Below are 15,423 nucleotides of genomic sequence, written 5' to 3' on the forward strand. Positions count from 1 at the left end.
GGACAAGTCCCTAACACTACTCTGGGACAGGTACAAAACATTATTAAACCTGTTCACAATGACAATAGTCGACGTAACAGCTGTCGACCTTGTTAATTCCACTAACCACGCCACCCCGAAGCGCGGCGAGCCCCGCGAGGGGCGGCAGTACGCGTCCGACGACCTTTTCATACCCCCACTATCCACGTCAGCGTGGAGTTGATTTTATAAAGTGTGGCGAGCGCGAAGCGTAGTGAGACCCTCAAGGGGACGCGTTTACCTGTGAAGTTATGCGCGTGCGCTCGCCACGCTTCGAGCTCGCCACACTATATAAAATCAACTCCACGCCGACATGGATAGTGGGGGTGTGAAAAGGTCGTAGGACGCGTACCGCTGCGCTCACCACGCTTTGGGGTGACGTGGATAGTGGAATTTACAAGGTTGACAGCTGTTGACAGGTTTAATAGTGTTTTGCACAGTGCACCCCTACACCCTACTAAATCTAGACTCTTTAGCGTCTAAATTCAGATGCCCCCTTCTTAGCGGTTTGCAGGGAGTCTAGATTCAGATGCTTTAGCATCTAAATTATAGTGTCTGCATTTGGGACACCCCCTTTGATAGCGGTGTGCCGGGGTGAAGCCCCGTTCGTTAGCGGTGTGCCGGGGTGTCCACTGTGAAACTACAAGTACCACAATGACCTGTCAGCGCTGGGCAGCGTGAGCTGCTGCTGCCAGCGCTATGCTGATAACGTACATTACATCTAGAGCGGCACGCGCACAGTAAACACAGAGTCTGGCAAGCTGCCAAGTTTCTTGAGACTGTGCGCGCAGTGGCGCCGTGAAACTACACAAGTACCGAAATATTTTTCTACCTTCCTGTTGCAGGTTGTTGCCATTAGGTCTATCTCTGGTTTCCCAAATCTTCTGACTATTTGCTGTAACACTCCTCCGTCCAACTCCCATTCTCCTGGTCAGATCTTGCTTCTGCTTAGAATATCTTCCAAGGTATTGTCTCTTCCTGGAACAAATACTGCCATTAGTGAGAGAACATTTTCTACTGCCCAGGTCAGGATTTTTGAAATTACTAACATTAGGTCTCTGCTTCTTTTTCCACCCTGATGGTTCAGGTGTGAAACCACTGAGGTGTGGTCTGAGAATACTCAGACAAGTGTTTTCCCTTTATCCTTTGACTGAAGTAATTGATTGTCCTCCATACTGCTTCCGCTTCTCTCCAATTGGAAGATTTTAGACTTTCTTTCTTTGTCCAGACCCCCTGGGTTGTATGATCTGCAAGGTGGGCTCCCCAGCCTAGCGAACTTGCGTCGGTCGTGACTACTAGAAAATGAGGAAGACAAAAGGGACACTTCTCTTCTTTCCATATCTGAACTTATCCACCAGGCTAGGGATTCCTTCACTTGTCTTGATAGTTTGATTACTGTTTCCAATGCATCTCCCTTCTTCACATAGGGAAGAATCGCCCATTGAAGACGTCTTAGTTTCCAGTGAGCCCATGGCACAGTTCCTGTTGTTGACATCATCATTCCTATTAACTTTAGACAGTCTTTTAGAGGAGTGGAACTTGACTGTATCAGACTTTTGGCGGTTATTTGAATCTTCTGGCACCTTTCTTTTGAGAGTCGAACTGAGTATCATTGTTCCTAGAAACTGAATGGTCCTTGACAGGTTCAAGTGGCTTTTTTGGAAATTTATCACCAATCTGTGATATTCAGTAACTGTACTACTGTTGATAAATCTTCTAAAACCTTCTTTCTTGATGAGGCCGCTATTACCATATCGTCCAAGTACAGTATGGCCATATGCGAATATGTTTCATTCTTAGTGAAGCTATCAGAGTGAACAACACCTTCGTGAATACCCTGGGGGATGTGGCTAGATCAAATGGCAGCCCGCATTTCCTACCAAATTTTGTGTCGGCGTTTCACCTCAATCAACCCATTGTGGTTCCTTCCAGTTCAGCTCATCCAGAAATTCCACCTTCCTTGGATGTGGTCCACACACTTAAAGTGTATGTCAATCGTACAGCTTGGATACAGAAGATGGATAACCTCTTCGTGCTTCATGATGCACAAAGGAAAGGCTCTCCAGCATCCAAGCAGACCATTGCCCGTTGGATTCGTTCCACTATCCAACAAGCATACAGAAGGTCTGGTTTAACACTACCGCCTTCGTTCAACCAGATCAGTGGGGACTTCCTGGGCAACTGCCCGAGGTGTCTCGGCCTTCCAGCTCTGCAGAGCTGCAACTTGGTCAGGTCAACACACATTTGTGAAATTTTACAAATTTGACGCCCTGGCCAGGGAGGATTCCCAGTTCAGACAAGCGGTATTACAGTAGACTCGCACATACCCTCCCGTTATGGTAGCTTTGGAACCTCCCCATGGTATATGATCCCAGTATCCCATTGGACATTAGAGAAAATATGATTTTGGGTACCAACCGGTAAATCCTTTTCTTGTAGTCCATATGGGATACTGGGCGCCCGCCTCTGTGCGGTCATTCTGCTGTTAATGCAGTTATGTTATGGCTTGTTGCCTTGTCAATTTTTACATTTTTCAATTGCTAGGTGACATCAGAAGAATGATTGTTCACCTGCTGTTTTCTTGTTTGGTTGTGGTGTGCTGGTGCAAATCTCACCACGCTTATTTATTCACATACCTCCTCATACAGTTGGCTCTCGGCCCAGTTTTTCATTAACTGGTGAGTGGGAGGAGATAGAGGGGAGGAGCCAGTTCACCCACACTGAAAGTACCCTGTGAATGAGTGGGAGTGGTGGAAACACGTACACTAGAGGAAACTTCCAACTCTGGGACAGAGCGTCCACTCCGCAAAACCCCTGGCTGGAAATCTGAAGAAGAACTGACAAGTCTTCTTGTTGATCGCCGTCGCCATGAGGTCTAATTTGTGGATGGCCATACCGTTGCACTATTAGTTGAAACACAGACTCCTCCAGTTCCCATTCTCATGGGAAAATACAATTTTGGTTCAGAAAATCTGCCAGCTGATTGTCCTCCCCTGGCACATGGAGCGCGGAGATGGACAAAAGAAGTTCCTCAGCCCATAGCATAATACCTCGAACTTCTTCTAAGAGTGGCCGACTTCTTGTCCCTCCTTGCCTGTTGATATAAGAGACTGTCGTGGTGCTGTCTGAAAATACTCCAAGAAGCAACCCCACGATGTCTGCACTGAAGACCTCTATTGCCATAAGGACTGCCTTCAATTCCCTGTGATTCAAAAATATCTCTGCCTCCAGAGGGGACCAGACACCTTGACTGGTTCTGTCGAGATAATGTGCTCCCCAGCCTGAGGCGCTTGCGTCCGTTGTCAACACCATGTACTGTGGACTTGACAAGGACCACATTCTGGCAGCCAAATCTTTGTCTCCCCACCAATGTAGAGACCTTTTCACGGACTGAGGAAATGTGATCTGATGGTCCAACGGCACTTGGTTCTTGATATATTTGAGGAGATTCCACTGCAGAGCCCTCATTTTTCCACCTGGCCCAGGGAATGACTTCCACTGTGGATGCCATCATCCCTAGAAGACTTGCTGCCAACCTCAGTGGCACTTTTGTATCTTCTTGTGCTATGCGCACCAGTTGCTGAATCTTCTGGCATCTGTGATCGGACAGTGAAATCTCGAACCTTACTGTATCGATGAATATACCTAGGAATTGGAGCCTCTGCGTGGGGATCAAATGGTTTTTCTCCCAATTCACCAACTAGCCATGATCTTGGAGAAAATGAATGATGGTCTCTGTGGCTAGGATGGCTTCTTGCTCTGATCTTGCAGAGATTAACAAATCTTCCAGATAGGCCCACATTGAAATCTTTCTCTTTCTGAGGCATTCGAGTAGAACTACCAGGTTTTTGTAAACACTCTTGGTGAGGATGTGAGACCAAATGGAAGGCAAGTAAACTGAAAATGGCTTTCTCCCACACAAAACCTTAAATATTTCCTGTCTTGCGCCCCAATAGGGACATGGAAATAAGAGTCTGAGGTCTATTGAAACGAGGTAATCGTTTTCTCTGAGACCCATCAGTATGGACTTGGCCGTCTCCATATGAAATTTTCTTTTCCACATCCTGTCGTTTAAGTTTCTTAAGTCTAATATCGTTCTTAGAACTTCCGAACTTTTCTTTATCACGAACAGGCATGAATAAAAGCCTAGGCCTTTTTCTGCTTCTGGGACCACTTTGACTGCTCCTGAGTCTTTTAGATCCTTTATACTTGACTTTAAAGCCTCCCTCTCTGCCCCTGGGCAGGGGAGCCTTGAAATTAAAAATCTTTCCCGTCTTGGTTTTGAGAGAAATTCTAGCTGCTATCCAGTGGAGATCACTTCTAACACCCATTTGTGCTGAACAGTTTGCTTCCATATCTGGGCAAACTTTAGCAGTCTCCCTGCTACTAGGACCTTTCCCACGGGACATGGTCAGTCACGGTTTCTGGGTGCCTCTTAACTGGCGAAAAAACACCCTTGACGTGCCTGATGTATATCTGTCCCGAAATGGGACTATTTGACCTAGCCTGTCTGAGGCTTTGTCTCGGGAAATAATTTGCTAATCTTCCTCTCTTATCCTGAGGCAATCTGACGGATTTGCCGCCAGACATACGCTGTATCATTTGGTCTAATTTATTCCCAAAAAGAAAATCACCTTCAAATGTGGGAGTCCACAGCCCAGGACTTAAGCCACAGGGCTCTTCTCACCACCATCCCTGAAGTGACAGACTTGTTGAGAAATCCAGCACGTTAGCGAGGCCTCGCAGATATAGTCTACCGCCAACTGAACCTGGGCCAACTTGTTGCTAATTTGCTCTCCAGCCACCTTCTCCTGTAGATCCTCTTGAAGAGAGGCACACCAAATTCTTAAAGCTCTGGCAGAGGCGGCTATGGCTACTCCTGATCTCATGGATACAGAACCGGAGATATGCAATCTTTTAAGTGAACTCTCCATTTTCTTTTCCATAGCCTCTTTTAATGAGGAACCATCCTATAAGGGGATGCTTGTCCTAGTGGTGATTTCTGAGACTGCAGCATCAATTTTGGGAATACCACACCACTTTAAAAAATCTGCGTCTTCAATCGGATACATACATTCAACAAGCTTGAGTGAGCAGATACGCTTATCTGCATTAGCCCACTCTTTAGTAAGTATATCTTTTACCACTTTGTGTACTGGGAAGCATCATATTCAGACTTCACTGGCTGCTTATAATTCAAAGTCTTATAAAAGATCCTTAAGAACAACTTCAACCAGCTCCAAACTAAACACACGCTCTTCCTCCACTGGTTCGCCAGATTCTGCACTAGAAGCCAAGGAATCTTCTCCCTCAGACCCCGTATCCTTGGAATTAAAGTCCAAGTCATACTCTAGGCTGGTCTGCGATGTAGATCTCTTATTACTGTGAAACTCCTCTTTAGTCACAAAATTCTTTTTCATCCATGACATTCAATTTAGATGATGTACCAGCACCAGCTGGAGAACTCTTAGCACAATCTGACATAAGGACTCTTCATCCACAAAGGGCTTATCACAAGCTGGACATGTCCTAGAACATTGCTTTCTCTTAGTAGCAGAAGGCACACTAAAATGAGAAGACAAAGAGCCACTAACTAACCTATCTTCAAAAGAAAAACTCAGAAAACCAGTCCTCGGGTGAGGACTTACCTGGGCAGCGATGTTGTGGCTTTTTGGGAGGCCTCCTCCATAGTCTGCTCCATCACACTAAGCAGCATGAGCGCCTGTAAGACCGGCCAGGTGCTATATACTGAGGCACTTCCACCTCTTGGAGCGGACGCTGGAATGGAAAGCATGCGTCCCGCCCCCTCCCGCCGGAAATAACACCGCCATTACAGCTCCCCGGCTTCGCCGGTCCCTGCTTCTGCCACTGCACAGGAGACTCTAAGGACGCCAGCCTCCAGCCACAGCATCCCGCCACACAATGCCGGAACCCGTGCCTCATGTTCTTTATGCAGGAGGGGGGATAGTCCATGCCGCTGGCCCGGACCTGCCGCCACTGGGGTAAAGCACCGCCAACCCCACGCTGCACAGCAGCATACAAGCCTACTGGAGGTAAGAGAAAATAAAAATAACACCTGCACTAACTAAGGAGACAGGAAAAAGACTAGTGTCAAGGGGGAGGAGCCGGCTGATATAGGAGAGTGAGGAGAGAGGCGTGTCCTAGGGAAAAAACTACCTGTCTACTACATGATGAACCCAGTGTATGGCTGCTATGACACTATAATTCAGTGTCGGGGTGCACGCATAGATGGGCTATTACCTTACATATATGGCCACCAGTAGAAATGACGGTGACCAAGATACATAATATTCTACCTGTCCTGGCGGAATTACAGCGAGACGCTGCAAATATCGGGGAACAGGATGCTGGAGAAATCTCACTGACCCCAGAAACAGATTACATACAACAAACTTCAAGTTTATTTACAGAGAAAAAAGTATTTGTTACAAATAAAATGGACATAAAGTAATATGTGCAAAGCTAAGAGCCATGTATATGGGACACGTTTCCCCCCCCCACCCCGCTAATACAGATCACTTGACTCCAGTGGCATCCCATGAGCCCATATACTAAGAAGCACTGCTACAGAACAGCCCGCCAGGGAGACCTCTACATGCCTCCACCCAGCATCGGGTCTGCTCACAGAGGAAGGAAGCTTGGCCTGCTCAGCTGTAAACAATACACAGATAAGCCAAGGCTTGAGCACTAGGAGGCGCTATACAGCTACTGGATGAAATGCATAAACATGAGCAAGCCTTCATCTCCTTCCTCTAATACTGTGCAATGCCTCCGATATCACCCAAAGACAAGATCAGAGGCCATAGTGTTCCCTACAGAGGAAATCATGCGCAGCCCCTGGTCCAGAAGAGGGCACTACTGAGTAGGTCTGACATGTTTAATCCGTTCAATGTGTAAACAGTATGCTGGGCAGTGCCCTCGTCTCCTGCCAGAGGTGATGGCAGCCTCTCTGCTCCTGGGAAGATTAGAATCAGGGCAGGCTGCATGGACTGCTTTAGAGCCCAACCCGCTGGTGCTGTTAGTTGCTATGTAGACACAGTGACAGCAGTTATGCTTCCGTTACGAGCAAAGAAGAATTTACTAAATGCTTCTTCAAGTAAACCGGTGAGTCGGCTTTGGTCAACCTAGAAAGAGAAAGGAAAGTCAGTGCAAGAACATGAAGGCTTGTCCCTCCCGCCTCCACTGCAAACATCTATATGGGACCCTCACCTCACTGACAAAGCCCAACTGTACAAGTTCTCCAGCCAGCTCCTGGATGTTCTCATCTGTAGAACAAACAACAGATCCAGTCATTACATGGAGGAGTAGTCACCCCCCGAACAGAAGGAGAGACGCAGTCACCATGCGCAGAAGCCGTCCCCAGACCAGGACAGATCCAGTCATTACATGGAGGAGTAGTCACCCCCCGAACAGAAGGAGAGACGCAGTCACCATGCGCAGCAGCCGTCCCCAGACCAGGACAGATACAATCATTACATGGTGGAGTAGTCACCCCCCGAACAGAAGGAGAGACGCAGTCACCATGCGCAGCAGCCGTCCCCAGACCAGGACAGATACAGTCATTACATGGAGGAGTAGTCACCCCCCGAACAGAAGGAGAGACGCAGTCACCATGCGCAGCAGCCGCCCCCAGACCAGGACAGATACAATCATTACATGGAGGATTAGTCACCCCCCGAACAGAAGGAGAGACGCAGTCACCATGCGCAGCAGCCGTCCCCAGACCAGGACAGATACAATCATTACATGGAGGAGTAGTCACCCCCCGAACAGAAGGAGAGACGCAGTCACCATGCGCAGCAGCCGTCCCCAGACCAGGACAGATCCAGTCATTACATGGAGGAGTAGTCACCCCCCGAACAGAAGGAGAGATGCAGTCACCATGCGCAGCAGCCGTCCCCAGACCAGGACAGATACAGTCATTACATGGAGGAGTAGTCACCCCCCGAACAGAAGGAGAGACGCAGTCACCATGCGCAGCAGCCGTCCCCAGACCAGGACAGATACAATCATTACATGGAGAAGTAGTCACCCCCCGAACAGAAGGAGAGACGCAGTCACCATGCGCGGCAGCCGTCCCCAGACCAGGACAGATACAATCATTACATGGAGAAGTAGTCACCCCCCCGAACAGAAGGAGAGACGCAGTCACCATGCGCGGCAGCCGTCCCCAGACCAGGACAGATACAATCATTACATGGAGAAGTAGTCACCCCCCGAACAGAAGGAGAGACGCAGTCACCATGCGCGGCAGCCGTCCCCAGACCAGGACAGATACAGTCATTACATGGAGGAGTAGTCACCCCCCGAACAGAAGGAGAGATGCAGTCACCATGCGCAGCAGCCGTCCCCAGACCAGGACAGATACAATCATTACATGGAGGAGTAGTCACCCCCCGAACAGAAGGAGAGACGCAGTCACCATGCGCAGCAGCCGTCCCCAGACCAGGACAGATACAATCATTACATGGAGGAGTAGTCACCCCCCGAACAGAAGGAGAGATGCAGTCACCATGCGCAGCAGCCGTCCCCAGACCAGGACAGATACAATCATTACATGGAGAAGTAGTCACCCCCCGAACAGAAGGAGAGACGCAGTCACCATGCACGGCAGCCGTCCCCAGACCAGGACAGATACAGTCATTACATGGAGGAGTAGTCACCCCCCCGAACAGAAGGAGAGACGCAGTCACCATGCGCAGCAGCCGTCCCCAGACCAGGACAGATACAATCATTACATGGAGGAGTAGTCACCCCCCGAACAGAAGGAGAGACGCAGTCACCATGCGCAGCAGCCGTCCCCAGACCAGGACAGATACAATCATTACATGGAGGAGTAGTCACCCCCCGAACAGAAGGAGAGACGAAGTCACCATGCGCAGCAGCCGTCCCCAGACCAGGACAGATCCAGTCATTACATGGAGGAGTAGTCACCCCCCGAACAGAAGGAGAGACGCAGTCACCATGCGCAGCAGCCGTCCCCAGACCAGGACAGATACAATCATTACATGGAGGAGTAGTCACCCCCCGAACAGAAGGAGAGACGCAGTCACCATGCGCAGCAGCCATCCCCAGACCAGGACAGATCCAGTCATTACATGGAGGAGTAGTCACCCCCCGAACAGAAGGAGAGACGCAGTCACCATGCGCAGCAGCCGTCCCCAGACCAGGACAGATACAGTCATTACATGGAGGAGTAGTCACCCCCCGAACAGAAGGAGAGACGCAGTCACCATGCGCAGCAGCCATCCCCAGACCAGGACAGATACAGTCATTACATGGAGAAGTAGTCACCCCCCGAACAGAAGGAGAGATGCAGTCACCATGCGCAGCAGCCGTCCCCAGACCAGGACAGATACAATCATTACATGGAGGAGTAGTCACCCCCCGAACAGAAGGAGAGACGCAGTCACCATGCGCAGCAGCTGTCCCCAGACCAGGACAGATACAGTCATTACATGGAGGAGTAGTCACCCCCCCGAACAGAAGGAGAGACGCAGTCACCATGCGCAGCAGCCGTCCCCAGACCAGGACAGATACAGTCATTACATGGAGGAGTAGTCACCCCCGAACAGAAGGAGAGACGCAGTCACAATGCGCAGCAGCCGTCCCCAGACCAGGACAGATACAGTCATTACATGGAGGAGTAGTCACCCCCCGAACAGAAGGAGAGATGCAGTCACCATGCGCAGCAGCCGTCCCCAGACCAGGACAGATACAATCATTACATGGAGAAGTAGTCACCCCCCGAACAGAAGGAGAGACGCAGTCACCATGCGCAGCAGCCATCCCCAGACCAGGACAGATACAGTCATTACATGGAGGAGTAGTCACCCCCCGAACAGAAAGAGAGACGCAGTCACCATGCGCAGCAGCCGTCCCCAGACCAGGACAGATCCAGTCATTACATGGAGGAGTAGTCACCCCCCGAACAGAAGGAGAGATGCAGTCACCATGCGCAGCAGCCGTCCCCAGACCAGGACAGATACAGTCATTACATGGAGGAGTAGTCACCCCCCGAACAGAAGGAGAGACGCAGTCACCATGCGCAGCAGCCGTCCCCAGACCAGGACAGATCCAGTCATTACATGGAGGAGTAGTCACCCCCCGAACAGAAGGAGAGATGCAGTCACCATGCGCAGCAGCCGTCCCCAGACCAGGACAGATCCAGTCATTACATGGAGGAGTAGTCACCCCCCGAACAGAAGGAGAGATGCAGTCACCATGCGCAGCAGCCGTCCCCAGACCAGGACAGATACAGTCATTACATGGAGGAGTAGTCACCCCCCGAACAGAAGGAGAGACGCAGTCACCATGCGCAGCAGCCGTCCCCAGACCAGGACAGATCCAGTCATTACATGGAGGAGTAGTCACCCCCCGAACAGAAGGAGAGACGCAGTCACCATGCGCAGCAGCCGTCCCCAGACCAGGACAGATACAATCATTACATGGAGGAGTAGTCACCCCCCGAACAGAAGGAGAGACGCAGTCACCATGCGCAGCAGCCGTCCCCAGACCAGGACAGATACAATCATTACATGGAGGAGTAGTCACCCCCCGAACAGAAGGAGAGACGCAGTCACCATGCGCAGCAGCCGTCCCCAGACCAGGACAGATAGAGTCATTACATGGAGGAGTAGTCACCCCCCGAACAGAAGGAGAGATGCAGTCACCATGCGCAGAAGCCGTCCCCAGACCAGGACAGATACAGTCATTACATGGAGGAGTAGTCACCCCCCGAACAGAAGGAGAGACGCAGTCACCATGCACAGCAGCCATCCCCAGACCAGGACAGATACAGTCATTACATGGAGAAGTAGTCACCCCCCGAACAGAAGGAGAGATGCAGTCACCATGCGCAGCAGCCGTCCCCAGACCAGGACAGATACAATCATTACATGGAGGAGTAGTCACCCTCCGAACAGAAGGAGAGACGCAGTCACAATGCGCAGCAGCCGTCCCCAGACCAGGACAGATACAGTCATTACATGGAGGAGTAGTCACCCCCCGAACAGAAGGAGAGATGCAGTCACCATGCGCAGCAGCCATCCCCAGACCAGGACAGATACAGTCATTACATGGAGGAGTAGTCACCCCCCGAACAGAAGGAGAGATGCAGTCACCATGCGCAGCAGCCGTCCCCAGACCAGGACAGATACAATCATTACATGGAGGAGTAGTCACCCCCCCGAACAGAAGGACAGACGCAGTCACCATGCGCAGCAGCCATCCCCAGACCAGAAGGACAGATCAAGTCACTACATGGAGCAGCTGTCACGAGCCCAAAGGACAAATAGTCATTACATGGAGTAGTCACCCCCAGAACATAAGGAGAGACACAGTCACTATGCAGAGCAGCCATCCACAGACCAGAAGGACAAAGGCAGTCATCACACAGAGCAGTCATCCCCACACCAGAAGGACAGACGCAGTCACTACGTGGAGCAGCCACCCACAGATCAGAAGGACAGACGCAGTCACCACGTGGAGCAGCCATTCCCAGACCAGAAGGACAAAGGCAGTCACCATGTGCAGCAGTAGTCCCCAGATCAGGAGAGATAGTCATTACACGGAGCAGCCATCCCCAGACCAGAAGGACAAACGCAGTGACCATGTGCAGAAGCCATCCCCCTGACCAGAAGAACAGACGCAGTCACTACGTGCAGCAGCAGTCCCCAGACCAGAAGGACAGATGCAGTCACTATGCGGAGCAGGCACCCCCAGACCAGAAAGACAGAGACAGTCACTATGTGCAGCCATTCCTAGACCAGGACAGAGACAGTCAACATGTGCAGCCATTCCTAGACCAGAAGGACAGACGCTGTCCCCATGTGCAGCTGTAGTCCAGACCAATAGGACATACGCAGTCACTATGTGGAGCAGCCATCCCCAGATCACCCACAGACCAGAAGGACAGATGCAGTCACCATGCACAGCCATCCCCAGACCAGAAGGACAAATGCAGTGACCATGTGCAGAAGCCACCCCCAGACCAGAAGAGCAGACGCAGTCACTACGTGCAGCAGCAGTCCCCAGACCAGAAGGACAGATCCATTCACTACACGGAGCAGCCATCCCCACACCAGAGGACAGAGACAGTCATTACATGGAGTAGTCACCCCCGGAACAGAAGGAGAGACGCAGTCACTATGTGGAGCAGCCGTCCCCAGACCAGAAGGACAGGTGCAGTCACTCCGCAGATCAGCCATCCACAGACCAGAAGGATAAACACCGTCATCACACAGAGCAGTCATCCCCACACCAGAAGGACAGCCGCAGTCACTACGTGGAGCAGCCACCCACAGATCAGGACAGACGCAGTCACCATGTGGAGCAGCCATTCCCAGACCAGAAGGACAAAGGCAGTCACCATGTGCAGCAGTAGTCCCCAGATCAGGAGAGATAGTCATTACACGGAGCAGCCATCCCCAGACCAGAAGGACAAACGCAGTGACCATGTGCAGAAGCCACCCCCAGACCAGAAGAACAGACGCAGTCACTACGTGCAGCAGCAGTCCCCAGACCAGAAGGAGAGATGCAGTCACTATGCGGAGCAGCCATCCCCAGACCAGAAGAACAGACGCAGTCACTACGTGCAGCAGCAGTCCCCAGACCAGAAGGACAGATGCAGTCACTATGCGGAGCAGCCATCCCCAGACCAGAAAGAGAAAGTCATCACACAGAGCAGTCGCCCCCAGACCAAAAGGACAGAGACAGTCACCATGTGCAGCCATCCCTAGACCAGAAGGACAGACGCTGTCCCCATGTGCAGCTGTAGCCCAGACCAATAGGACATACGCAGTCACTATGTGCAGCAGCCATCCCCAGACCAGAAGGACAGACGGTACTTGTTTCCTTGCACGGCGCCCGTCGGGTCCCATCGCATACCATTACTTAAGGTATGCGATGGGACCCGATATGCGGGTTTTAAGACCTTCATATACAATTTTAAAATCACGTCGCATCGCATGCCTTTACAATGGCATGCGATGCGACGCGATTACACCCAATGTGATATGTTATATGCACCCACACACCCAATTTTTTATTGTACACCCACCCTGATGGGTAATTATGTCAAATGTCCCACCATTGTTAACGTCACCCCAGTATCAATGCCAACCCGAAGCGTGGCGAGCGCAGCGAGCCCGCGAGGGGCGGCGGTACGCGTCCTCCGACCTTTTCATACCCCCACTATCCACGTCGGCGTGGAGTTGATTTTAGATAGTATGGCGACCGCAGCGAGCCACCGAGCCCGAAGCGTGGCAAGCCCCGCGAGGGGACGCGGAATACATGTGAAGTAATCCGCGTGCGGTCGCCACGCTTTGGCGTTGATAGTGGCGTGGCGTTAACAATGGGGGGGCATTTGACATACTAATTACCCATCAGGGGGGTGGGTGTACAATTAAAAATCGGGTCTAATCGCATTGCGTCGCATGCGATCAGACCCGATCTCAGAGACCCGGTGCCATACAATTAAAATCGGTGGCGCTGTGCTAGGAAACAAGTACCGGACAGACAGTCTCCACATGGAGCAGCCATTCCCAGACCAGAAGGAAAGCCGCAGTCACCATGTGCGGCCTACCACAGACCAGAAGGACAGACACAGTCACTATGCAGAGCAGCTGTCCCCAGACCCAGGACAGATGGAGTCACCAAGTGAAGAAACCGTCCCCAGACCACAAGGACAGACACACAGTCATTACATGGAGCAGTCACCCACAGACCAGAAGGACAGATGCAGTCACCATGTGCAGCCTACCACAGACCAGAAGGACAGTTGCAGTAAACATTAGCAGCCACCCTCAGGCCAGAAGGACAGACGCAGTCACTATTCCAAGCAGCCGCCCACACACCAGAAAGACAGACGCAGTCACCACGCAGAGCAGCTGTTCCCAGACCAGAAGGACAGACGCAGTCACCATGAGCAGCCTACCACAGACCAGAAGGACAGTTGCAGTAAACATTAGCAGCCACCCTCAGGCCAGAAGGACAGACGCAGTCACTATGCCAAGCAGCCGCCCACACACCAGAAAGACAGACGCAGTCACCACGCAGAGCAGCTGTTCCCAGACCAGAAGGACAGACGCAGTCACCATGAGCAGCCTACCACAGACCAGAAGGACAGTTGCAGTAAACATTAGCAGCCACCCTCAGGCCAGAAGGACAGACGCAGTCACTATGCCAAGCAGCCGCCCACACACCAGAAAGACAGATGCAGTCACCACGGAGAGCAGCTGTTCCCAGACCAGAAGGACAGACGCAGTCACTATGCAGAGCAGCTGTTCCCAGACCAGAAGGACAGATACAGTCACAGCATGGAGCAGCTGTCTCAATGTATGATGGGATTCCATGCCTGATACTTACTGGGTAATAAGTCACAGCTAAGGTGTCTGTTCAGCTTGTCTTCTAGTTTGAGTAATAAGGTCAGCTGAGGAAGAGACAACCATAACAGTCAGACGAAACCAAAGCCAAGATTACCGAGACAATGGCAGCATGGTGGAATTACCATGTAAGGAGACAGAGGTGGCAGTGAGGTCAGGGCTAGTTGCAGTATGTGAGACCACTGGCCAATCACGTACAGTGTACAGATAGTCACACTGGCTCAGCGTAGGCATGGCATGCAAGATGGGGAAGAACACAAATGTAAGGTGTGTTATTACATAAAATATACATTCCCGGGAGTGTTCTTAGCTTTAATAAATGAGATATTCAATATTTATTGTTGAATTATATCTGTGTACCGGGCCACCTACTACTGGGTATGGAACAGGGAGAGCAATGTGCCCAAAAGGAGAGGATGCTGGTTATGGAGAGCGATGAGTCCAGGAGGAGAGGATGCTGGGTATGGAGAGAGATGTGCCCAGGAGGAGAGGATGCTGGGTATGGAGAGCAATGTGCCGAGGAGGAGAGGATGCTGGGTATGGAGTAGGGAGAGCAATGTGCCGAGGAGGAGAGGATGCTGGGTATGGAGTAGGAAGAGCGATGTGCCCAGGAGGAGAGGATGCTGGGTATGGAGTAGGGAGAGTGATGTGACCTGGAGGAGAGGATGCTGGGTATGGAGTAGGCAGAGCAATGTGCCGAGGAGGAGAGGATGCTGGGTATGGAGTAGGAAGAGCGATGTGCCGAGGAGGAGAGGATGCTGGGTATGGAGAGCGATGTGTCCAGGAGGAGAGGATGCTGGGTATGGAGAGCAATGTGCAGAGAAGAGGAGAGGATGCTGGGTATGGAATAGGGAGGGAGATGTGCCCAGGAGGAGAGGATGCTGGGTATGGAGTAGGCAGAGCAATGTGCCAAGGAGGAGAGGATGCTGGGTATGGAGTAGGAAGAGCGATGTGCCCAGGAGGAGAGGATGCTGGGCATGGAGTAGGGAGAGTGATGTGA

At 51.4% G+C, this 15,423-nt stretch overlaps 1 protein-coding gene across 1 annotated transcript in view; it reads right to left on the reverse strand.

The window, feature by feature from the left end:
- Positions 1 to 6,417: 6,417 nt before the first annotated feature.
- The window catches only part of NRBP1 (nuclear receptor binding protein 1), a 106,043-nt gene continuing 97,037 nt past the window's right edge, over positions 6,418 to 15,423 (reverse strand). The window contains exons 16-18 of the mRNA XM_083175121.1: positions 14,407 to 14,470; positions 7,249 to 7,304; positions 6,418 to 7,163 (exon numbers count right to left, since the gene is read on the reverse strand). Coding sequence (XP_083031247.1) covers positions 7,065 to 7,163; positions 7,249 to 7,304; positions 14,407 to 14,470 — 219 coding nt within the window. The 3' untranslated portion in view covers positions 6,418 to 7,064. The remainder of the gene's footprint in view (positions 7,164 to 7,248; positions 7,305 to 14,406; positions 14,471 to 15,423) is intronic.

The sequence above is a fragment of the Crinia signifera genome, chromosome 3 (genome assembly GCF_055691185.1).
Source record: "Crinia signifera chromosome 3, ASM5569118v1, whole genome shotgun sequence".
Taxonomy (NCBI): domain Eukaryota; kingdom Metazoa; phylum Chordata; class Amphibia; order Anura; family Myobatrachidae; genus Crinia; species Crinia signifera.